Below are 25539 nucleotides of genomic sequence, written 5' to 3' on the forward strand. Positions count from 1 at the left end.
AACAGTGTGTCTGTAGAAAATCCTTCCTTCAGTGCACACAGAGAAATAAACTGTTCTGAAAACATAAAAATATGCTGGTCACCTGACACATACTTTCCTCCCTTCGTCAAAAAAAAACCCTACAAAGTCCAGCCAATGGCTTGGCTGGCTGGCTTCAAGCAAGGGAATCCTCAGTGTCTCAAAATTTGGACAGCTCCTTAAAGTTCCTTAAGAAGGCATTTTGATTTGCACAAATATCTGTGCGGACGTGTTTTAAGATGACTCCTTTTCAGCAAGAGATTGTAGCAAACTGCTTTCCTCCTTGGCTCAGGTTAGCCACATGCAAGACTTCCTTTCCACTGGTCTTAAAAGAACAATTTTTTAAAAGCAGAATGAGAAAATACAAAAAACTAATACATGTGACAGAGTAAAACGACCCTGCAGAGGTCTCTGATATCTGCCATGACCAGAGCAGCTATTAAATAAAAGTTAAAATAAAAAGGAAACGAATCGGATGTTAACATTTAGAAACCATCTTTGCAGGCTGGCTAAACCACTATATGTACTGGTTTCCTGAGACTGCTGGAAGCCAAGAGATGGAAGAGGGTAAAACCTAGTGGCTTCTACGTGGTAGAAACGCAACTGGAAGTCAGGGCGAGAGAGCTGTGGATTCTGGAAGAGTTTTCCGTCTTCAGCCCACATACCGCAGACAGCTGCCGGGTAACCCCGGGCCTATACCCGAGGCTTTAAGCCCCACGCCTCGGGGAGCGCTAGCGCGCGCAGTGGCACACCCGTGCGCTGGGTTTGGTGCCACCCAGAGCTCCGTTTCACTTACAGGTGAATCTTTGTTAGATACTTTAATGAACTTGGGATAAGGTTTTTCTAATTCATCCAGCCATCCATCTCCTGTCTCAGGGACAGAAGATGGACACCCCGGCGTGCTTTGTGGTACAGGACTCCTGGAGTCCGTGGTCCCCTTACAGCGCGCAGCCCCTTTGCAAGAAAGGTTGTCAGATTCTCCCGCAGCCCGCGGGGCCGCGCGGGGGCGAAAGCACCAACCCCGGCGGGAACCCCTCCCCTCCCCCAATCCCCAGGACAGTGAACGCCGCTGCGTTCCACATTCTCCCCGGCCCTCTGACCCTGAGGGCCCAGACCCCGGCCGACCCGAGCGGCCCCGGCAGGTGCCAACGAGCGCCGGCCGTCCCTCAGGCCGCGCCCCGCCGAGGTCACCCGAAGCCGGCCCCAGTTAGCGGGGCCGGGAGGCGGCAGCCGGCGCCCGGATTGGCCCGCTCGGCAGGCGCCCCAGCGGCCTCAGCAGCGGCCTCAGCAGCGCCCCCCGCCCGGCCGCCCCTCCCCCCGCGCCGGCAGCCAGGGCGAGGGGCGCGCGGGGGCGGCTCCCGGACGCTGATTGGCCGAAGTCGCGGGGGGCGGGGCGGCGGGTGTGAAGGGGCGGGCTCGGGCCGCTCCCAGCTTCCTCGGTTCTTCCCATCTGCGTCCGTTCTCGCGGCTCCCGCGTTGCATCATCTCCAGCCCGCGACCGCTGTGGGAAGGTTGGGCGCGGCGCGACACACTCAGGCCGGTGCTCCAGCCCTCTCTCCCGCGCCTCTCCTGGCCCTTTCCACACCTGCTTCTGCGCCCAGGTCGGGAGCTCTCCGCGGGCCGCCTCCCAAAACCGGCGGGACACAGCTGGCGGACGTCGCCAGCTCCGCCTGATCCGTTCATTGAGAGCCTCGTCTTATCCCAGAGCAAAGTCCCCCGCCTCCAACACCTCGGGGTCGCGGGCACCGCCATGGAGAAGAGCAGCGAGACCAACGGCTACCTGGACGGCACCCAGGCGGGGCCTGCGGCAGGGCCTGGCGCACCGGGGTCCGCGGGGGGACTCGCGCGGCGCTGCGCGGGCTTACTACGGCGGAACGCGCTCGTGCTGTTCACCGTGTCCGGAGTGGTGGCGGGCGCCGGCCTGGGCGCGGCGCTGCGCGGGCTCGGCCTCAGCCGCACGCAGGTAGCCTACCTGGCCTTCCCCGGCGAAATGCTGCTCCGCATGCTGCGCATGATCATCCTGCCGCTGGTAGTCTGCAGCCTAGTGTCGGGCGCCGCCTCCCTCGACGCCAGCTCTCTCGGGCGCCTGGGCGGCATCGCCATCGCCTACTTCGGCCTCACCACGCTTGGCGCCTCGGCGCTCGCCGTCGCTTTGGCGTTCATCATCAAGCCTGGGTCTGGCGCGCAGACCCTTCAGTCCAGCGACCTGGGGCTGGAAGAGTCGGGGTCCCCTCCGGTCCCCAAAGAGACAGTGGACTCTTTCCTCGACCTGGCCAGGTAACGCTCCCCCACCTCGCCAAGTGCACAGTGAGGAATGCCAGCTCTCAAATACACTCCAGTGCGCGCGCGCGCACACACACACACACATATCACCCTCATATACTGCTAAGAGTTCATTCTTAATTGGCTGCTGGTGGACTGTAACATTTTTTTTTTTTAATATGAAAATACCGTCTGCATGTTATAGCCAAGAACCAGCCCCACCGTTAGGTACGAGTGTGTGTGAGGGAAGAGGCAGCTGTCTCACCTGTACTGTACTCCTTAAACTCTCTGGCCACCCTCACCATTAAAAACGTTCCAATCAGGCCGGATATCTTCACCCCATTTTATCTGCACAGTGCCTGAAAACTTCCGGGAGCATTGGTTAAATTGTGCTTGTTGGGTCATCCTCACCTGTAATGTCTGGCCGTCCCTGTTTCAGCCCTTTGGCTGAGAGTAAGGTGGCCATTTTTGGAAGGCAGCTGTGCTCACCACTATACCACCAACGCACACGGATGGTGGCAATTTTTGAAGAGTTGTCAGTGGTCCCAAGGATAACAAGGGTGGGGTTAGCTGTATGAGACCCATTGCCCAGAAACCTGACTCTTCTGGTGGCTTGGGACAGGTTGCTGTTCACCCCATAGTCAGGACCACTGTAGAGTATTGTGAGTTTCAAGGAGCTTTATTTCTGGAAGAATGAGTTCTAGATGGGAGGAAGTTTTGCCTGCTTTTTGTGACCCTTAGAAGTTGCATTTTATCCCTTGAAATGCAGTGTTGTTTCTGTTGTTTTGGATTATCCAAAGCCTCAGCATCTGTTGGTTTCTCTGTTAGCCTAGAGTTCACAGATGGGAAAACTGCACCCTGGAGGCATTTTCTGGCCTGGCCAGGTTCAGCTGAGTGAGGAGCTCAGCTGGCTCCCTCTCCAGGTTTCCGATAATTCTAGATTCAGAGCCTTGGAGGTGTGTTTTGTCTTGAGTCACGAAGCAAAGCTCCACGTTGCTGAGGCCGTGAAAAACAGCAAACCCTGGGCAAAGTGATTTGACTTCCTGCTACTTCCTTTGCTCCCTCTGGAAAATGTGATGACTGTCTGCCACTTAAGAGAGAGTGTGTTCATTTGAAACTATAACAACAGGAAGTCCAAGACTTGTATTTGAAAAAAAAAAAAAACCAAGACGTCTGATGAGAGGGACCAAAAAATTCTTACCAAAAGGGCAGGTGGAGGTGGCCCATTAGGACTTTGATGTGATCGCAGTCTCTGGTATCTGGCAGTTTAATATTTGGAGTCTTTAGAGATCCTTAAAGTTTTGGAACTTTTAAATAGGGCACTGAAAACAAAGTCTGCTGAGGTTGAGACTGCCTTTGGCTCATTACATTCAGTACTATATCAGTCAGCTTTCCCTGGGAGGGAAGGTGGTTGGGGGGCGTGGGGGGGGAAAGGATTCTCTTTTGCAGGGATCAGTAGCCCAGGGAAGGGAATGTGGATGCCCAGCCCTTACCTGCTGGCGGTATCCCATAAGGAGGCTCAGTAGCATTCTTTTCTCCCCAAAAGAGGGACAGTGGCCAAAAAATGGGGCAAGTTAAGGTGAGGGGTTACTTTATTACCACCCATCCCAGAAGGGACATCTTATTTCCTGATCATGGTTTTCTAGTTTTAGATCCAAGCCCCTACAGCAGCTGCTTCTGAAGTGAATGGTGGCCCAGCATCATGGCTTATTGACCAGTCTTGGTGCAGACTTTTCAGTGACTTGGACTGCAGGAAAGGACTAAGAGAACCTTTGTTGTGGCTTGTTGGGAATAGGTTGCATTTCATAATGCTTCCAACAGCCAACCTCCTTTAATCCAGCAGCTCTCGGATAAAGGTAGGGCAGGTGGTATGATCCTATTTTACGACTGAGGAAACTGAGACTAGAGAGATTAAGTGATTTGCTCAAGGTCACAGGGTGGTTTACCAAAAGAGGGATTAGAAAAACTATGGGTCAGGGCGCCAGGCTAGCTCACTCAGTGAAGCATGCGACTCTTGATCTCAGGGTTGTGAGTTCGAGCCCCATGTTGGGTACAGAGATCACTTAAAAAAAAAAAACTTTAAAAAAGAAAGAAAGAAACTACGGGTCTTGTGTACCAGGGCTGTATTTCTCCCACTCTCCCCTTCCCCCAGTCAAAATGCCATAGTAATGATGCCATGCTGCTGGTCTAGTCTGACCATCTCAGAAATATTTGCTCTGGGCCAAATGGGAATCAGGTAAGAATATAATTTGGGTCAGGGCCAATGCCCACTTCCTCTAAACAGAGGATCTGAGCCTCTTCGGCAAAGAGAAGCCTATTTACTGCTGCTCAGATTTGGCTTTGACGTTGAGCAGCTTATGAGAGGAAACTGAGTTCTGAGCCATGTCTAAATGCTTCCTCGCTCTCTGGGTAGAAGTTTTAAATTTGCTTCCTTCAAAGAAACCCCACAGATGCTGATTTTATGTGATTCTGGGCATGTTTCTTGGCAAAGGCAGGGTGTGGTCCTGTCTGCCTGTGGGCAGTGAATGAAATGAGACTGCCAGCAAAAACACCTCAGTTATCCAGCAGGCCCTCAGTGGGTAAGGGCCCAGAACTTAAATACCAGAGAGAAGTCTCTGATGACTTCGTGCAGCTGCTGCCAAGGCTTTGCTAAAGCCCATGAGCTTTCCTGGTGGTGAGGGCCTCACAACTCCCACAGGGTCTCTCTGCCTAGATTTCGAATTTTTCTCAAGATGGAGCTACAAGCCAGAAAGAAATGAAGCTAATAGATATTCATTGGAACTTTTAGAAGGTTTTCAGAATGCCGTTACTGAGTGGTTTGATTTTCCAACGCACAGTGGATTAGAAATAACGGGCTGGGAAGTGGGTGTGAGGCACTGCTAGAAGCAGGCCCTTTGAGAGTTGAGAAGGGATAGAGTTGGTGGATAGCAACTGGCAGGTGGGAAAGTCCCAGTCTCCTCCTGAGCAGCCCAGAGCCCTGTGCCCAGGCCCCGGAACCGTACAGGACTCTCAGAACTGGATGGGACCCAAGTGATTAAGCTGTGACTTTCCACCCCAAATGAAATGGTTTTGGCACCAAAGAGACAGAAACAGGTTATCAGGAACTCAGTCATTAGGGAACTTCTGGGCAAACCATAAGAGACTTAAATACTGAGAACAAACTGAGGGTTGATGAGGGCTGGGAGAGAGGGGAAAGTGGGTGACAGGCATTGAGGAGGGCACCTGTTGGGATGAGCACGGGTGTTGCATGGAAACCAATTTGACAATAAATTATATTAAAAAATAATAAAATAAATTTTAAAAAATTCTGGAACTTCTTGGTCCCTAACAATACTTCCTGATCATGAGTGCTAGACCACGTCCCTAACCTCTGTGTCATAGCTTCCTCATCTTTGTAACGGCCATCATGAAAGTACTACTTCAGAAGATTGTTCTGAGGGTTAAATGAGTTATGTCTGTAAAGCTCTTAGAACAGGGCTCGCCCAATATATGCTTGCTCTTGTTATAAATGGAGCAGTATTAAGAGCGATTGGGATTTTTGTTTGTTTCACGTGACTCTATGGGGATGGCCCTCTTTTCGTAGTCTGAAAGAAGCAAGAGTAAACAGACGGGGACAGCCGAGGAGGACTTGAAGCTAATGTAGTCTTTAAGTGTGTTGGGAACCACACGAGCTTGGAGAAAAAGAAGTGAACAGTTACTATATTTTGGACTGATAGAATCAGCACTACGGGAAATTTGGAAAATGTGGAAAAGTGAAAACTAAACACAGAAGAGCCTTCCATTCTAAAAGGGAGCAGAAATCTTCACATATCCTCCCTGACATTCCAGTTTTGTTCCTCCCTGCATTATATGTTTGTGATCTCCAAAGTTGACCTCAATTTTCTTCAGCTATAAGTGGGAAGGACTGAGACAACTGGCTCCTAACATTCCTTTGGGTGCTAAAATTTGTAGTTTCCAAATGGAAAGCCAGAGGCTTATCTGCAAAGGTAGCAGGTAGGAACAGCTCTTGGGCCCAGGGCTCCGTCTGCACTGGCAACCAGAAAAATGGACCTGGGCCACTGTTTTTTGCAAAAGCGTAGCAGGGTGCAGCCATGTGCATGGTAAACACAAATGAGATTTTGCCTGTTGCTCAGTTTTCTAGGCTTTTTTTTTTTTTTCTCGTGCTCATTTTCTCAACAGTGGATAGTGATACAAGCCTTTCCCTTCGCAGAGGGAGACGTAAGGGACTTCCTTTTCCTTTCAAGGACTGGTGTGAATAGGATGCCTTTCTGCAAAAAACACATTTCTTTAATAGCTGCAAAGAAACCTATCAGACTGAGCTCTATTATTAGCCCCGAGATCACAGTCAAGACAGTGAATAGTGAATAATTTCTTTTAACTGTTGGGCCACAGCAGGTTGTTTGACCCATGCCCTATGTCTCTCTTCTATAGGCAAGATGAAGGCTCTTAGCAAATCTAACAAGGATCCAAATTAACCGAGGGTTCTCAGCTTAAGTAGTCACTAAAGGGAAAAGGTGACACTTTGTTGTTTTAAAAAAACAAACACTAAAAGGTTTTAACCCGACATCTTTCCTTCTGCCACCCAGGAGGCTACCTGAATAGTTGAGAGACTGAAAAGAGCCCCCGGAGAGGCCACATGGATGGTGATTAAAAGCAGACACTGAAGGGGGCTCCTGGGTGGCTCAGTCAGTTAAATGTCTAACTTTGGCTCAGGTCATAATCTTGTGATTGGTGAATTTGAGCCCCCTATCAGGCTCTGTGCTGCCAGCTCGGAGCCTGGAGCCTGTTTGGGATTCTGTGCCTCCCTCTCTCTTTCTATCTGCCTCTCCCCTGCTCGTGCTCTGTTTCCCATTTTCTCTCTCTCTCTCTCTCTCTGTCAAGAATGAACCTTATAAACAAACAAACAAATAAAAACAGACTTGGGTTTGAATCTAGCTCTGCCACTTACTAGCTGTGTGGACAAGTCAGCTAGCCTCTCTGTGCTTCAGTTTACTTATCTGTAAAATGAGGCTAATAATAATATCTACTACTTACACTTGTTATGAGTATTAAATGAGTGAATATTGGAGTGTCTTGCTAATATTCTCAAGTGTCCCAGCCCCTCAAGGACAGCCCTCAGGCTACTTGCTACAGAGAATTAGTGCTGTTCTTAGCCTCATTTCCCCAAAAGTCCCCCACCCCGGGGGCCCAGCAGTAACCTTACTAGCTGGAATCTAAAACTGGATATGGGCCTTAGGAAGAGGGTAGATTACTCCCCCTGCCCCCTACTGTCACCATAGTGCAAGCCCAGGACCCCCAGCCCTTCCTCTGCTCCCAGCCTTGTAGGGGGTAGCAAGATCTGAAGGGGCATGTCCCTGTTAATGGACTCTAACAATAAACACTAAGGATAATAAATATATAGCAGGCGCACATACCGTGCCATATCCTGTTCTGAAGAGTCTTTGAAATTTTCATAAATTTGGTAAAGAATTTTTGAACCTAAATAAAAGGAAATATTTCTGGAACAAAAAATATACCTAAGCAAAAGTAAATTGTTTTCCATTCTTTTCATATAGGACAGGGAAATGCAGACCACCCTTGACAAATAGGATCAGAAGAGCAAACGGTACCCAATGTATAAAGAAGAAACATCTTTGAAGTGTTTCACTGTGTGAGCTGCGGGAGCATATGCTACCGCTGACAGAAGTTCTCCTTCCGGCAGTTCAGCCTCAGCCCAGACCGGTTTTTCTGTTTAAGTAGTGTACCCAAAGACTCCTATAGCACTGGAAAGGCTTGTCCGTTCACTCTCTCCTGATTTGGTCTGACTTGGCTCTCTGAATTTAGTATGGACTTGACACTTTTAAATTAGGGCACCTGTATCTATATACCAACCCCCCCCCACTCCCCCCCACCTACAACACCAAAGGCACAATCTGTCAAGAGCACAAAGAAATGTTTTGCTTTACTGCCACAATCTCAGCTCCTTGCCCTTGGTGTGGGCAAGAGGGACTGCGCATGTTCTGTGGTGACCAGAGGGACCAAGGGAGAGGAGAATGATTTTGTGGATGCATGAGCTCCATCTCACTGCCCCCAGGTGGTGCCTTCCTAGGGATTCACATCTGAGAGCTGAGCTATAGAAAGTTCAGTCATCCCATTGAAAGTATGCATTTTTATGGTTGTAAAATCTTCTTTGCAGTTAGCACTGTATCTTTTTATTTTTTTAAGCAATTTTGAGATGTGATTTAGGTACAATAAAATGCACCCATTTTAGGTGTACAGTTCAATGAGTTTTAATAAAGAATGAATTGCAATAAGGAAAGTCTTCTAGCAAGAAGGAAGCTACGATTTTATGTAACTGAATCTTGAAAATGACACCCCATCACCTTTGCTGTATTCTACTGGCTAGAAGGAGGTCCTTCTAGCCCACACTGAAGGGAAGGGCATTGCGCAAGATGTGACTTCCAGGAGCCTATCTTAGACTGCTTGCCAAGCCGGGTTGCAGTCAGAGCTGCCTACCTTTGAAACCAAATGCATTGCAAATAGTTGCATAGAGATTCCAGTGCTAGGGAAACAATTCAACCACAGAAGTCAGAATTACTGGATAAGTTTGACATAAATTGTAAAGGATGATTTGGAGTGTTTCACTCTTTTAGACTTATTCTTTTTTTTTTAGCGGTTATTTATTATTGAGAGACATAGAGAAACAGAGCATGAGCATGGGAGGGGAAGAGAGAGGGGGAGACACAGAATCTGAAGCAGGCTCCAGGCTCTGAGCTGTCAGCACAGAGCCTGATGCAGGGCTTGAACCCACAAACTGTGAGATCGTGACCTGAGCCAAAGTCGGACAGTCAACCAACTGAGCCACCCAGGTACCCCTCTTCTAGACTTATTCTTAAAGGAAGTGGTACAACCAATGGACAGGGAAATGTCACTGGAATTTTGTTATATATTAAGACCAGCATCTTGCATAGAGCCTGATCCAAAGGAGGCTCTCAGTAAAAACTGTTTGCATGAATAGATTTTGGTTTCAAAATCTAGCTTAATTTGATCAGTTCTATTGCCCTCCTTTTATGACAAATATTTTATAAAACTCTTCATCCTGAAATGAAATCCATAAATAGAATTTACCTACACACATAATCTCAAAGCATCAACATGACTCAACAGTAATATAAAAAGATAAAAGGAGAGTAATGTATAATAAAAAATAATATGTTTTAATACATAAGTATCCTAAAACAAAGTGGTTAGGTGCTTGCTTCTCAATTTACATTCACTGTGAATGAGACAGCTGTAAATTCAGGCTGGTACTTGATACTTGTGTGGGTAATTAAGGACTCAGATCCTACAATTTGCCATTCGTGATGTGATTTTCCAGAAAGATGAACAATTTTTTGCAAGATTCTGAATAAAGCAAAAAATTATCCCACATTTTACACAGTAGTTGCATTTCTGGAAAATTCAGTGTAAGTTCAAATTGTGCAAAAAAACCCAAAAACCAACCTTGTTTTGGAGTTGGTTTAGGCTGAGGTAATTATAAATAAGGTTTTCATCTACAGGTATATAGGACATTTGGACAGCGTGAGGGCCACGTGAGGGCCTCAGTAGAATGAATAGCTGGGACCTGGCACCTTCCACTATACACACTCCCCCAACTGCAGGAATGCCCCCCAATTATTTTGACAATGAAAACACTCCCTTGGATTTCACCAGTGGGCTGTACCACTCTTGCTGAAAACCTCCGCAATAGGGCTTAACTTCTTGGGGAAAAGAGAGTGCTATGGTTTTCCTGGAGTACCACGAGGGAGATGAGCATAAGACTCTGTGCTCTCAGAGCATCTATTGTGGCCCAGCAGCCAAGGTATAGTAGGGGCCACAGTAACTTCTGGAGGTGGGGAGAGAGGGAACATTGTGTGTTGAGCTGTCAGGAATGGGCATCTTAGAGCAGACGCTTTGAATGCTGAATCTTAAGAACACTGACAAAGTGCTTTCTTTTCCAACAGAAACCTGTTTCCCGCAAATCTTGTGGTTGCCACTTTCCGCACGGTAAGGCTTGATGCTTTGTTAAGAACGGGAAACTTTGATTGGGGTGGTGTATAAATTCGGCTGTAGAGTTAGGTAAGGCGGGACAGGCCGGGTAGTATTGTTAACAAAACTTGGTACGCTGGCTTACGTTTTTATAGAGGGGACCCTGGAGTAAAAACAAACCAAACCACAAAAAACAGAAAGGTTTCCTGAAATATCCCCCTGGTTCCATCATCTTTTCGTATCACCTGGGAAAAGATATATATACTTTTATCTTTTTTTCTGATTATAAAAGTCATATATGCTCATGCAAAAAAAATAAAGTGCAAAATATGAAAAATATGGAAGAAACTAAAAATCACCATAACCACTACCTAGAGATATCCATTAACATTTTGGTATGCATCCTTCAGATATGTTTTTTCTCTGCATGTGCACACACACACACACATTTTGAAAATAAAAATAATTATACTACACATTTTAATAGTATGTACACATACTACACATATTGTTTTTAATCTCTGCTTTAAGGCAGCATATGATAAACATTTTTCATGTCAGTATATATACTTCTGCATAATGTTAATGGCCATATTCCACTGTATGAGCATATCATAATTTCTTTCTGTCAGTCCCGTATTGATAGATTGTTTCTGTTTTTCTCTAACGTTTGCAAGACTGCAAGTAACGTCCCTATAGTCCTGCTTTGTGAGGAGAAGGAATATAAAGGTCTACATTAGATAGACTAATCTCATTACCTTTTCCAAGCAAACGTTTCTGTTTCTACTTACAGCCCTCTCTCCCTCCCTCTTATTTTTATTTTCTTTATTTTAAAGGTGTATTTGTTTATTTTTGAGAGGGAGAGAGAGCTTGCACGTGAATTGGGGAGGGACAGAGAGGGAGAGAATCCCAAGCAGGCTCCGCACTGTCAATGCACAGCCCAATGAGGGGCTTGATCTCACGAATCATGAGATTATAACCTGAGCCAAAATCAGGAGTCAGTTGCTTAACCGACTGAGCCACCCAGGTGCCCCCCGCCTCTTTTTAAGAACTGCATGTAAACACAGCTGTGGCTTGTATTTATACTGTGAGATAGGAAAAAAGTAAAAGGTTTATGGAGTTTTCAGTGCTTGTCGCAGAAGGTGTAGGGTGGGTTTTGTTTCCCCTGTCACCCTTAATCACAGGACGGCTGAACACCTCTGTCTGTCTGAAAGCTTGATAAATCAAAGCTGAAAGAAACCAGACCTCATCAACAGTAGGCACAAAGCAGTATACCCTAAAGGGCTCCTCGGGACAGTTCAGAGCCAGGTGTCCTTAGAAGAGGTCAGGAAAGGTGTTTTATAACGGATTCCATTCAATTGTGCATACCGCCACAGGGAGACAGCTGTGTGCATCAGGCAGAAGTATGTGAAGTCAACTGTAGGACCAGAGTTTGGAGAGTCATTCATTGTACTTATAAGTGAGTCTCCCAGATGACTTAGCCAGAAAATGCCATCTTGCCTCACATCCTTTGCTTTGGAGAGTAGAGGCCAAGGCAAATTAGAAGTAGATGTTGAAAAAGCAGTCAAGCTCAAACAAGTTCTGGAACAAAGTGGAGCATAAATGTATGAATGAAAATAGGGGCGCCTGGGTGACTCAGTCAGTTGAGCTTCCGACTTTGGCTCGGGTCATGATTCTGCGGTTTGTGAGTTTGAGCCCCGCATCAGGCTCACTGTTGTCAGTGCAGAGCCTGCTTCGGATCCTCTGTCTCCCTCTCTCTCTACCTCTCCATTGTGCTCTCTATAAAAAAATAAATAAGTAAAGATTTAAAAAAATCAATTAAATAAATAAAATAAGACATTGAAAAGTAAACTTCAGCATTATGAAATTAATGTTCTCCAAGTAACATAAAGTGTCAGCTGTTTGAAATATCAAACTATCAGGATGAAATTGTGCAGATCTCCTCCTCCAAACCATTGTCCCTAACGCTGTGGGTCCCTGAATAATGCAGAGGCCTCTTGGGTATGCTGCCTTGGCCTTAAGTAACTTTTGTACAGTTCTCATAGGCCCTTGTCAGGCCAACCGAGTGAGGAATTCTGAGAACACTTGGAGTGAATAGTGAGGAATAACAAGAGGCCCCACAGTCGTCTCCCTTCCTCTGATTGGTCTTCACCTGTGAACTAACAGCGGGTTTTCCTTTCTCTTGTTCCCAGTATGCAACTGATTATAGAGAGATGACCCACAACACGAGCTCTGGAAACGTAACTCATGAAAAGGTAAAACTCTTTATAAGATCACTTGTGGCAAATGACTTATAAAGCAAATAATGCTTCTAATTGCAGGAGCTTACGTGATGCATCTTTTCCTCAGCAGGGTTGAAAACTCTGGTGTTTGAATGAACTGTCCGAAGAACATACATTAGGTTTGTTCCTTAGGTTATTAACCAACATGGCCAAAGGCCAGCATCTGTAGTATTGGAATCTTTAGTAGATCCATTTCATTGAATTGGAACTAATATCCCCTTTCTTCAATATATTTTATCTATTTTTAAATATATTTTATATATGTAAATATATTAAAATATATTAAATATATTTTATATATTTATATTATATATATATATATATTATAACACCCCTTCTGCCATCCTGAAATATAACTAATAAAATATAACTACCTCTACACATAGAACTTATCTTGGGGCCTTAACTCACTATTGCCATCATTCATTCACACATGTTCTTGGAGCAGCTATTATTGGCCAGACACTGGGTGAGGTCCCAGCCTTCATGATAGAGCTGGAAGGGACAGGGGACCTTGAGGATTATTCAGTGCTTCACCAGAGCTGTCATGGGAAGAAGCAGGTACTTTACCCTTTCCCCACCCCCCACACATACAGCTTCTGAGGGCTGAGGGGCTCTGAGTTATCCCAGTCTTTCTTTGATTGAGGAAAAGTTCTACTTAAAAAAAAAAGTTGAAAACTACTAATTAGTCCAGTTCATTTCATCTGACAGTTGAAGAACCTGAAAGTCTGAGAAGTCATTTAATATCAGAGCTGGGACTAGAACTCAGATCTGTGGTAAAAATGCTGATTCTATTTTTGCCGTGCTGACATATGTTTCCTGTTCAGAATTTCATGGTGTGTTTTGATGGAATAAACATTACTCCAATATATGCTTGTAGTAGTGCAATTGAGCATTATGGGGGAAAAAAAAGGAACACAGTATGTCTATATATTTTAAGTCAGTGACTTAGGAAAGAATATCCTAAAAATATCCACGTTGATCCTGAAAATCTTTTGTGAAATTTGTCAGCTAGGAGGGCCACCACAACAGTCTAGCAACAAAGAATTTGTGGACATTTGGGAGGCACAATTACAAACATTGACTCTCGATCTGAAGAAACTTTTCACCAACCAGCTCTTTTATTTTTTTAAATTTATTTTTTTATATTTATCATCAAAGTGTAGTTGATATACAATGTTATATTAACCGGATCTCCTAAAAGCAACCCTTTGAAGTGATCGTCTGACCTCTACTTGAATTCTCACTCATAGATTATAAACTTAGATCCTCTGTCCCTTCTGATCCCACAGATCCCCATTGGCACCGAGATCGAAGGGATGAACATTTTAGGACTGGTCCTCTTTGCCCTGGTGTTAGGAGTGGCCCTAAAGAAACTCGGCTCCGAAGGAGAAGAGCTCATCCGTTTCTTCAGTGCCTTCAATGAGGCAACGATGGTGCTGGTGTCATGGATCATGTGGTAAGTTTGGCCTGTGCATTAGTCTCCCTCTCATTTCTCCTGCCATCCAGAAAAGAATCCCAGTCTACTGTCCGAGGTCACCCCTGTGGGGCCAACCTGGCTCAGAACTCCATCTGTGGTTGATGCGCCTTAGGCCAGACTTGATAGAGGGGGTGGTGGAGGTGGAGAGGTTTCTCCTCACGTCCCCAGTCTCAGAGAATCAGGAATGTGCCATAGCTACCTGTGCCTTCTTCACCACCCACGGTGAACCTTATGGTTCTGTCACTGGTGATTTATTTATGGGTTTCTACCATTATCCATATCATATAGGATGCCCATACCATCTTGTGGGTCAACCAGCTCCATAAATCTGCTATCTGCTATGTAAAATAAGGCTTATTTATCTTAAAACCATACACCTCAGGCTTCAAAGGGGCCCCTCACTATAATATTTCACAGCATGGAGGACAAATTCATTTTCATCCCACGCATATATAAACTTGGAATGGTCTCTTTTTACATACATGTTTCTTTATGTGACATCAATAAAAGGGCAGTTGTTTAATAAAAACCATTTGATTGATTCTGGCTAACAAGTAAAAATTGGACCAGATCTCTCAAAATGATTTCTTAGAAATCCTACCAATTCCAGCACCTATTCCTTATAAGCTTTATCTTGCTGTTTTACTCAAGTCAAACTTCTGTAGGTTTTAACTTCTACACATACATTGTCAAAAAACTTAGTTTATCCTTTCATACACAAAGCATTTTCCTTATTGTAAACCCTTAAATATCCCAGAACTTCTATCAGATAACATTAGGGTGGCAGATTTTAGGACAGAAGCCTGGAATTTGGTAGTGAAGTTTATCATTAATGGGAGGCCAAGTCCAGAGCCCCCACTGGTGGTGTTTATCTTCCCCAACCAAAAATTCCAGAATCTGACTCTATCCTTGCAAATATGACCCTTCATATGACTATTGTTGTTCTGGGGAGAAAAATATTTTCAGAAAGGAAAAAGTATTTTCATCACATGTCAAGTTCTTTTCCTGGCTTATTTTTTTAGTCTAAAATCTTCTCAAAAGTTTAGATTACAGGAGATTATTCAAGAAAGTGATGTTCTTGGGTTAAGGCACTTTCAATCTGGAAACCAATTTATAGTCATTCCTTCAATTCAAGGTACTAGTCACAGAGGCAGAGCCTGCTGTGTGTCTGACTGGAGTGGCGATCTGTTGCCCAGTAAGCGCATCTCACCAGAATTAGGGTTTAAAACGCCTTACCTGGGAGCGCCTGGGTGGCTCAGTCAGTTAAGCATCCAACTCTTGATTTTGGCTCAGGTCATGATCTCACGGTTCGTGAGTTCGAGTCCCACGTCAGGCTCTGTGCTGACAGTGCAGAGCCAGTTTGGGATTCTCTCTGCCTCTGTCTGCCTCTCCCCCTTCTCTAAATAAATAAATAAATAAATAAATAAATAAATAAGTAAGTAAGTAAATAATACTTTTAAAAGTCTTAAATACATACCTATGTATCTAAATGCATAGTAAGCAAAGTAGTTCTCTGAGGAGGAGTCTGGCATGAGGGTGGTGCCTAAAGAGGATTTTGGCCTAATCTGTGTTCTAATTTTTTGAAAGGACAGTGCATTCATGAGTTGCTATGGAATTTAAAATTAATAATACTGCTTAGAATATCTGTAAAGAAAATTCAAGAAACCAGTGACATTGGCTATCTCCAGGGAAGGAAACTGAGTACTTGCAGGGAGAAGTGGGAGGGAGACTTTATTCATCCTTTTGAACACTTTCACATTTGAACTATGTGACATTATATTTATGTAATTGAAACTTACAAAGTCAATGGTTATAAAATTCTTCCTAAATTTATATTAACTTCAAAACAGCTGACTTTTGTTTTCTGTAGCTCCCATAGTTCATTTCTTCCCTTTTTTCCTCCCATCTTGCCATTAAAAAAATCTTCACGTTCGAGGAGTGTTCCCTGAGGGTCATTGTTAATGACTTTTTCCCACGGAATCATGTTTTGCAAACCACAAGGAATTTAAAACTTAACAAAAGTCCCAGCTTTGGCTCAGTTCTGTATCACAGCAATTCTACAAAATAGGTGTTAGTCTTTTGTTTTTCTAAGTTCTCAGAACAAGCCTGACCAAGGCTGAAAGTCAGGTTCTCAGTCCCAGAGGCTTTGATCTTGAGGAGTTCCTTGGCTTTCCACTATGGAGCCCAGGTGGTTGGTAGCATCCCTCTATTAAGAGCATAATATACCCAAGGGGAAAGAAGTCTGGGTTCTGGTCCTGACTCTCTTATCCCTGGTGATTTATCATGTTAATTTTACTTAGTTTCACAGCCTATAAAATGGGCCCATCCTTTTCTATTCCTCAGAATCATACTAAGGAGAGCTTCATTTTTTTCTTTTCTTTTTTTTTTAAGCAGGTCCCACACTCAAGGTGGGGCATGAACTCACTACCCTGAGATCTAGAGTTGCATGCTCTACCGACTGAGGCAGTCAGGAGCCCCTAGGCTTATCCTAAGGAGAAATGAAGACCACTTAGTTGAAAGTCCCTGTGTTGTGTATCAGGAAAGGTCTGCATCTCCCAGCCCCATCATCACGTCACTCTTACTGACAAGTACCCTATGCTCATACCCTAGGTATGTGCCTGTGGGCATCATGTTCCTGGTTGGAAGCAAGATTTTGGAAATGAAAGACATCATTGTGCTGGTGACCAGCCTTGGAAAATATATCTTCACATCCATATTGGGCCATTTTATTCATGGAGGAATTGTTCTGCCACTTATTTATTTTGTGTTCACACGAAAAAAACCCATTCAGCTTCCTCCTGGGCCTCCTCACACCGTTTGCAACAGCATTTGCCACGTGCTCCAGGTGAGTCGGTTTCAAGCGGCCTTGGCTGCTCGGAGCCATATTACTGTGGGACCAGAGCCCAGTCGGTGATGCACAACCAACATCTCGACATATTTTAATTTCTTGAAAACTCTCAATTGATCTTGTCTGGTTTTTTCAAATTACCAGTCCCACATTTTTATGGAAGTGGGTTTCTGGGGTTGCCAAAAAGAGGGATTGCCTCATTCCCTCCTCCTTCTTGCTCCTTAGAGGTCGAATCATTATTTAACCCAGTTGTGGGTCCTCACCCTAATTAGCAAGACCTTTGCCTGAGTAAAAGAAGGCAACCACTTAACTCAAAACTCACCACAGGGAAGTTCCAGAATGACACCTCCCCAATTCTACCTCTGGATACATGAATTAGAAAATAAGACCAAGCCATCATGGTGAGGGATGCGTCATCTACAGTATTGTGGGATTATTTAATTTAGTACAAAAGATGCACCTTATCATTATTGGAAATCCTTCAAAACAGTTGGGCTTTCCAAATATGTTAAAAAAACTTTCAAAGGCTGGCGGCCCATTGCGTTTATACATTTGGTTTTTGCCTCTCTACTGCATGTTTCCTCCCATCCTGACTGGCTATTTATATGACACAGTAGGAGTGGTAAAAAGAATTAGGTAGGTAAATTCTCTGGCTTAGAAACAAATCTACTTCTCAGCTCTGCTGGCTACCCTCTGTGGAGCCTGCAGAGCGGGCTGGAGAGAGTAGGGCTTGACCTTCAAGTTATCTAGGAACACAGTTACTCTCCACAGTACTCTCCACAGTAGCCACTGCTACTTCTTGCCCTAAAAAGGAAAAAAGATCATAGCTTGCCTTTTACTTTTTTGGGGGAAAAAATTCAACATAGGAAATGCGCATATGAATAAATAGTTCTTTGTTCTCTTGAGAACAGTTTGCACCATGAGGTAGTGTGTAGTTTCTTGAAATATTTTGAACAGGTGTATACAGGTAAATAACAGGTAAATCTAGGGAGTCAGATCTTGAATACTTTGGGAATTGACAAAACCCCACATCATGACAGAAACTTTGAAACAATTCCGATTCTTCTCTGATTTCGGAGTGCGGGGACCAAAAACGAGGACGATGCTAATTGCTCTGTTCCTGGATCTGAGCTGAGTGATATATTAGCCTGGCTGGGAAGGACTATTCTCACGGTGGGTTGTTCTTCCATTTCCAGCTCAGCAACCCTTCCCTCCATGATGAAGTGCATTGAGGAGAACAACGGTGTGGACAAGAGGATCAGCAGGTTCATCCTCCCCATCGGGGCCACCGTGAACATGGACGGAGCGGCCATCTTCCAGTGTGTGGCCACCGTGTTCATCGCCCAGCTCAACAACATCGAGCTGAAAGCAGGACAGATTTTCACGATTCTGTAAGTGCACTATTCTTTTCTTCACCTCTAGGCCTGGGTCAAAACTCGAGGGGTTTTGCACATGTGTGATTTCCTTCGGAAAACCTCATGAATACCAGTCTCACCATGACTTGGGGATGTCTCATTAGGAAAACGACAGCGTTAATTCATTACTTGAAGAGAGTGAATCATCTCTCAAGGGCACAGCCGGCAGAAGCTAGGGTTGTGTGGTTTTCAGTTTCTAAGCCATAGCTGCCATATTTTGCATATTTCTCTGTGCCCACACCATGTTCTGTGTTAACGGCTAATCTTCTGTGCCACCCCCTAGAGTGACGGCCACAGCCTCCAGCGTTGGAGCAGCTGGCGTGCCCGCTGGAGGGGTCCTCACCATCGCCATTATCCTGGAGGCCATTGGGCTGCCCACTCATGACCTTTCTCTGATCCTGGCTGTGGACTGGATTGTGTAAGTAGCAAGTCCTAAGGGCACTAAATAAAAGAAAGTCTGTGCTGACTTCCCTGGGAGCTCGGTGCCCTGCAGGGCCTGGGGCATGCAGAGAAACTTCACACACGCTCCCTGCTTTGTGAAGGGAGCCTACAGTTGAGCTGGCAAGACAAGATTTAGAGCTAGAAAAAATTAAACAATATGAGAGACAAAGGCCCATGAATGATCATGAAATGTCATTACTGAGAACTTGGTCAGAGCATCCAGGAAAGCAGGGGTCCAAGGCCCAGGCTGGGCCCCCTGTGCAGGCCGAGGCGGCACAGGGTCTAATGGAGATTGTTGGCTGCAAGGAGCCTTTGGGAATGATTGTCCTTGGCCTGGAACATCCAAGGAGTGATTTCTGAGAGGGAAGTGAAGATGAACCCAGCTGATGTGAGTGGCTTGGGCTCAGAGGAAGCGGACTTAGGGGGTACAGCTCAGTGGTAGAGCATTTGACTGCAGAGGAAATGGAGCGAGGAAGGAGGTGTGATTCGCACCACCATCACCAGCACTCCTGTAATGGCACGGAACAGTGAGTGTTGATTCTGAGTTCGGATTCCTTGAGTCATGTGATACCTTGTTTGAGTATAAACAATACTTATTTTATAGGGAAGTTCACCTGAGTTACTAATGTTGGACAGTAGCAACATATGGATAAGAAAATGAGCCGTGGAGCCCAGGTACCTGGGTTTACATCTCAGCTTTGCCATTTATTAGTTGTGTAATTGGAACTGTTCTGTGTTTTAATGTGCTCACGTGTCAAGTGGGAATCATTGCACAACCTACATCAGAGCTGTGTTGAAGATTAAATGAGCTAGCACCTCCACAGTGAATAGAAGAGTTCCAGGATGGTGGTAAACAAGTACCTTAGTGAAGAAAGACACTCCTGGCTAGCCAGATCCAGGCATGGCATATAACCTAAACTGGAACCTGGCACCGGGCTTGCGGCTCTGCCCATTGTGGTTGGGAATGGTGGTCTCCAGCCCTTTGTGTAAGCCCTGGAAATTTGAAGGAGCCTCTCAGAATCCTTATGGCTCCTCAGCACAATGAGGTTGAAATGTGCAGCAGAAACCCGCATCATCCGGACAGCTCATCAGATGGAACTCAGTCCCTGAGCTGGTGAGTGGGACAGGACCAGAATGGAGCATCAGAGGCCCCGTCTGCTTTCTTACTCAGTTGCCTCTGCATGGGGAAGGCAGGCCTTTAAGAGGCACTTAGGAACAGGGAAATAGGGCCCCAGGTGGGCCGCCCAGTAGAGACTTAAAGTCATGTGAGCCCTCCACCACCCTGTGGCCTCTGCTTCCACAGCCCTCAGCTTCTCTGGGGCAGTCAGGCAAGTTCACACCTTTTCCCCTGTGTTCAAAGTGGGCACTGTACTTGTTCTGAACCCCAGGAGAGAGGAAGGTTATTGGGCTAATCTATGGGAAGACAAGCTTCTGGAAAGGACAGTGCTGTGAGATGGTGTTTGCCAGCCGCCATGGAATACATACGAAGATTAACATTCAGCAGAGACGCAGTGTTGAGGTGAGAAAAAGAAGGGGTGTTCCCACGGTGTACTGAGAGTGGGAGAGAAGCTGGATGCAAAGCCACGTCTACACTATCCATCCCAGTTATATGTGATTTTCATATGATGATGTCTATTCTACCAAAAATACATACACAGGAAGATGACTGGAAGGAAACAGATCAAATGTTACTAGATTCTCTCAGAGTTGTGAGGTATGGATGGCTGACTTTTGTTTTCTTCTTTATATTTCTCTTTCTTCCAGGTTTTCCACAATCAGGTTATTAGTTTCACAAAATAAGAAATATTGAAAGAAAATCAGTTTAGAGTGAAGTGAGGCTTGTGCCCTTAGTAGCCTGCTGTCCAGAAAACAGCAGGGCCTGCAGGCTGCTGTCACCGCAGCACCGGTGTGAGGCCTGCCTTGTCTTTTCCTGCAGGGACCGCACCACCACCGTGGTGAACGTGGAAGGGGACGCCCTGGGTGCGGGCATTCTCCACCACCTGAATCAGAAGGTGATGAAGAAAGAGGAGCAGGAACTGAGCGAGGTGAAGGTGGAGGCCGTCCCCAACTGCAAATCGGAGGAGGAGACGTCGCCCCTGGTAACACACCAGAACCCCGCCGGCCCTGCGGCCAGCGCCCCGGAACTGGAATCCAAGGAGTCGGTTCTGTGACAGGGCTCGCTTTGGGCTTGCCTGCAGCGGCGGTGCCCAGCCTGTTAGTGCAGCTGCCGAATGCCAGACACCGCGCTCGCTCTCTGACTTTTAGCCTCCAAGCAATGCTTTGGCCCAGTCACCAGTTTGAGGATTACCTCTCGGCACAGGCATTGGGCTTCCCAGTGGGAACTGGTTACCGAAGACCAGGGCACTCTGATATTCGGCTTCATCCGTGTCCAGGTGCAACCGTGTGTGCTCTGTTTGGAAACACGCCCTCCAGCTGCCAGGCTGGGTGCATAGCAGGCTCACAGGTCCTGGCAGGCAGAGTGTGGAACATGTACTCCTCATTGCGCCCAGTCAGCTCTGCACTGGGTGCTCTCTGGGCAAACCCAGGGGGTTTACAGTCATCTGTCGCATTGCCTCATGAGCCGGAGTAATTGGAAAAATTCCTAAATTCTTACCCTTGGCTGGAATTCACTAAGCTGGGACTCGAGGTGTCTAGATTTTGTACTGTTGCGAGGTGTGGCTGGCTTCTGATTCACTGGTTGCTTGGGGGCTTGGAGGCACTGCATGTTGTCAAGTTAGAAATACTCTAGATGGTGTTAGCACTGCGGGGGTCTCTGGTCAGAGGCACTAAGTAAACAGTTTAAATTCTGAGGTCAGGGAAAGGAGGGGGCATGCAGCCTGCAGGGGAAGGGATGCACCCTATCAGGATGGGCACGCGCGCGCGCACACACACACACACACACACACACACAGTCATCCTTATTCTCGTCCCAGCCCCTGGGGAAATTTGCTGCTTCTGTGACTGGCCTCTGACCACACTGTAGCTTTATCCCCATCCACTCCGATCTGGCAATAGGCAGAGAGGGGCCTCTTCCTCCATGGTCATCACATTCAGAACCCTTGTTGGTTTATCAGTCTATTATTATAATTCAACCAGATCCCTAAAATGCTGCACTGCAGCAAAACAAAGACAAAAAGAAAACCACAAACCCACTCACTAATTAGGGTGGGATGCCCCCATTCCAAGGTCCCCAGACCCCCCAGCTTTGGCTGATTTCTGTGGGCTTAGTTTCTTTTCCTGCCAGTACACCAAGATTTAAATTATAAGCCAAATGTCCGCTTCCTCCAGATGCCTATTGACTGGGTTTGAATGTAGGCGAGGAGGCTTCATAAAGAAGACCGGTGTTGCCAGGGACAGGGAGGACTGAAAGGCACAAGAATGCTATTTCACTGTGGCTGTGGTGTGTATCCTTGGTGTGACCTGCAGCAAGTCCTGGGCCTCACTTTACCCCATTTGTAAAATGGGGCTGATGTCACCTGCCTCTTACCTACCTCAGAGGGATTTGGTGAGGCAAAGTTAGTGAATCCGTGAAAACAACCATTTCAGTTCTTGGATATCAAGTGCTGACACCCCAATGCTCTTAGTTTTTACCTAAGTGATACCTTTCTCCACAGAGGCCTCATCCTGCTGGTAAAAATATCTCTTACGACCAGGGCTTTGTGCTCCGTGTGCATTAACCACTTCTATCACGCCCCTTGTTCTCTTTGTAGTTATTTGATAGCATCAAGTGCAACCTCCTGATGTCGGTCAAGCGTTCCTGAATCAGCCACCCCCACCTTCCACCACATTTCTGGGTCCCTGACTTCCGTGTGACTCCAAGACCCGGGCAGCAGCTCTGCCACTCACAACAGGCCACAGCGGCTCCCAGACTGTCGGCATCCTTCGTTTTCTTATTTTCCCTGTTGCCGTGGCATTGCTGTCACCCAGGCCCTGCAGAAGCGAAACACACACACACACACACACACACACACACACACACACGTTAGGATGTGTGTCCCATTGTACTGAGAATGGGTGGGCAGGACAGAAACAGACTTCTCCGTTTTAAAACCGGGGTTGTGTTCCTGAGTGGAAGGAGTGGGGAAGAGCCCTGCTACACAGAGCCAGTCCAGCTGGTGGGGAGGCCCAAGTCCCTCCAAATCTCTTTAAACCAGCTAAGTCTCCTGTCCCCTGTGAAGCCAGGAGTGACCAGGAACCAAGCTGAGAGGTGCCTGGAAACCTTTACACTCTGGCTGGTCATTGATCCCCTTCTGTTTTTAAAAGAGAGACAATCACACTGATCCCAAATCGCAAGTGAACATTCACGATTGTTCTGCCTTCTAGAGATCTTACCTTTCCTTCTCCCACATATATCCATGGCTACATATGCACACAAATGCACATGTGTATGTGTGTTAGACACATTGTTTTAGCTCCAATCTAAGCAAGTTTGAGTTTGGATAGAGGTGATCTAACCATAAGTTTTAGGGCTTCTGCAAACTGATTCTCCTGTTTTCTAAAAGTGAATTCTTTCACAAAATATAAACATCAAAGCCGTACATCCAGTGACTGCACACGCTCTGTCCCGAAACTGGCAATGCAGTAGGTAGCATGCTGTGGCCTGGAGAAGGGTGCTTCTCTGTGAAATCCTGATGATCGCCCCACTTCTCCTGGGAGGAAGAAGGTGCCGTGTTTCTCCCCGTGTTTCAGTCCACAAGAGGAATCAGAGCAGGAGTGACCCAGCTGGGGAAAATCCCACTTTCTCGTTGTCTGAAGCTGTCTCCCCTGCTATTCTAACATGTTGTCATAAATACTGTTCAGATACTGTTAATCTCTGACTGTTTTATATGTGTGACATTTGCCTTAAAACATAGCAGTCCTCAAAATGAATACAGTATTTCTACTAGGATCTGCACGCTCCTTTATTCCTTTCTTATGTTTGAAGTGGCATTTACCAATGGAGCTCTGCTAGGGCATTGCCTGAGGGTGACTGAATTGATTTTGGTTCTAGCAGCTCTTAACCAGCCTGACCCCCTGAGGCAGGGTAGGCTGACTCAGAGGGGCAGAACCCTGCAGGACGGTCACTGATGCGGCTTGCAGGAGGTGAACGTCCAGCTGCTCCTGGCTGCTTCCTGTTCAACACTAGCAGGGCTCGTGAAAAAGTGAGTGGTTTTGCCATATACCTCCATAAAATTAAGTCTTGTCGGAACAACTGGGTCAACAGGCCTTAACTAAGCATCTGTAAGCCATGAGCCACACTGGAAGAATGCCCCGGTCCATAGAATTACTGAGATAGTCCCTCCATGAGGCACTGGCCCAGGCCTCCACCATCATCCACACCACACCCAGCCCATTCTTTTATATAATCTCATGTTCAATGATACCACATTCCAGCACAATTAGGGAACTTAGAAGCCTCTTATAAAAGATTATCCTACAAGTTCACACTGGAAGCCTTAGTTTCCGGACCCTGGGGCCTCTGAAGAAACAGGTCCCGTTCTGACCTTGGACATTTCCAGCTCTCCGTATCATATGGACACCAGTTTTAATTTCTGGGCAAGGCCCAAAGGGATGAGAACAGAGTTTACACAGACCAAGGGCCTGATGGGGCCTGCCACTAAGGACAATTTGGATTCCCACCTTGGAGTGCAGCTGTCTTGCTTCTTGGTTTTGAAGAGTGTTTGAAGGTTGAGATTGGTACTCAGTGCTTCTGCTTTTCAAGACAGCCAAATGAAGAGGAGAAATTCCATAAGCTGCCTCTTCCCAGGGGACCAGAAATTATGCTGATCTGTTGGATCATCTGAGCCTGCTTCCAACAGCATCAATGAAGGATATGACGCAACAAGGAGGAGTGCGCACTGTCTGCCTTCTCTGTGACCCCAGGCACAATAACCCCTCTGTGCCTCAGCCTCCTTATCTTTAAAATGGGGATAATTTTTTTTTAATTTTTTAAATGTTTTATTATTTATTTGAGAGAGAAAGAAACAGAGCACAAGCAGGGGAAAGGCAAAGAGAGAGAGACACAGAATCCGAAACAGGCTCCAGGCTCTGAACTGTCAGCACAGAGCCCAACGAGGGGGTCAAACTCACTAACCGTGAGATCGTGACCTGAGCCAAAGTCGGACCGTTAACCGACTGAGCCACCCAGGTGCCCCTAAATGGGGATAATATTCTTATCATTGGCACAGGCTATTGTGCATGGAATGTGCTTTGGCAGTTGTTGGCTCTCAAATCAGATGCATTCAAATGTCTCTTATTCACAAAAGAAGCCCTCCACTCATGATTTCTCTCTTAAGCTACATCCTCCCAAGTTGCAACTCAAGATGCCGCCAGCTCCCGGGAATACCCTGCCAACAGAGATTTGCTTTCCTGGTCAAGCTCAACCTCTATTCGTCGTGCTCAGGGGAGGCAAAGACAGGCTGTGGTGTGGGGGTTCTAGTCTGCCTCCCAATCGCAGGGCCTTTGACCTACATTCCCCTTTCCTTGGGGCCATTGATGAGTGAGTGAGTACACAGCAAGAGGGAGAATCTTAAGTTATTTGAAAGAAAACTTCCCCCTTTCGAAAGAAGACAACCCTGAGTCCTCACTGGCTTTTGTTCTTTTCAGAGAATTGGAACTGAGTATCCTAGAATTTCTCAAATCAGAATCTCAAACCTGAATTATTTGTCTTAGAAACAATATATAAAAGAGTATTGGGTTGAATTTTTAAAGAGATGTAGGATCATTTGGAACAAGACACAAGATTGAGGTGATAGCTTTGGGACTCCTCCAGTGGTTTTTAACAGGTGAACTTGCCCCCGGTTCTAG

At 46.1% G+C, this 25539-nt stretch overlaps 1 protein-coding gene across 1 annotated transcript; it reads left to right on the plus strand.

Annotated features, from left to right (window-relative positions):
- The first annotated feature begins 1437 nt into the window (after positions 1–1437).
- Positions 1438–23641, plus strand: SLC1A4 (solute carrier family 1 member 4). Its single transcript, XM_043603516.1, is given in 9 exon segments — positions 1438–2295; positions 10263–10305; positions 12480–12542; positions 13862–14028; positions 16660–16825; positions 16827–16894; positions 18094–18288; positions 18596–18730; positions 20690–23641. Coding segments are annotated over 9 exon segments (1599 nt in total). The 5' UTR covers positions 1438–1768; the 3' UTR covers positions 20925–23641.
- Positions 23642–25539: the final 1898 nt, after the last annotated feature.

This window comes from Prionailurus bengalensis, chromosome A3 (genome assembly GCF_016509475.1).
Source record: "Prionailurus bengalensis isolate Pbe53 chromosome A3, Fcat_Pben_1.1_paternal_pri, whole genome shotgun sequence".
Taxonomy (NCBI): Eukaryota; Metazoa; Chordata; class Mammalia; order Carnivora; family Felidae; genus Prionailurus; species Prionailurus bengalensis.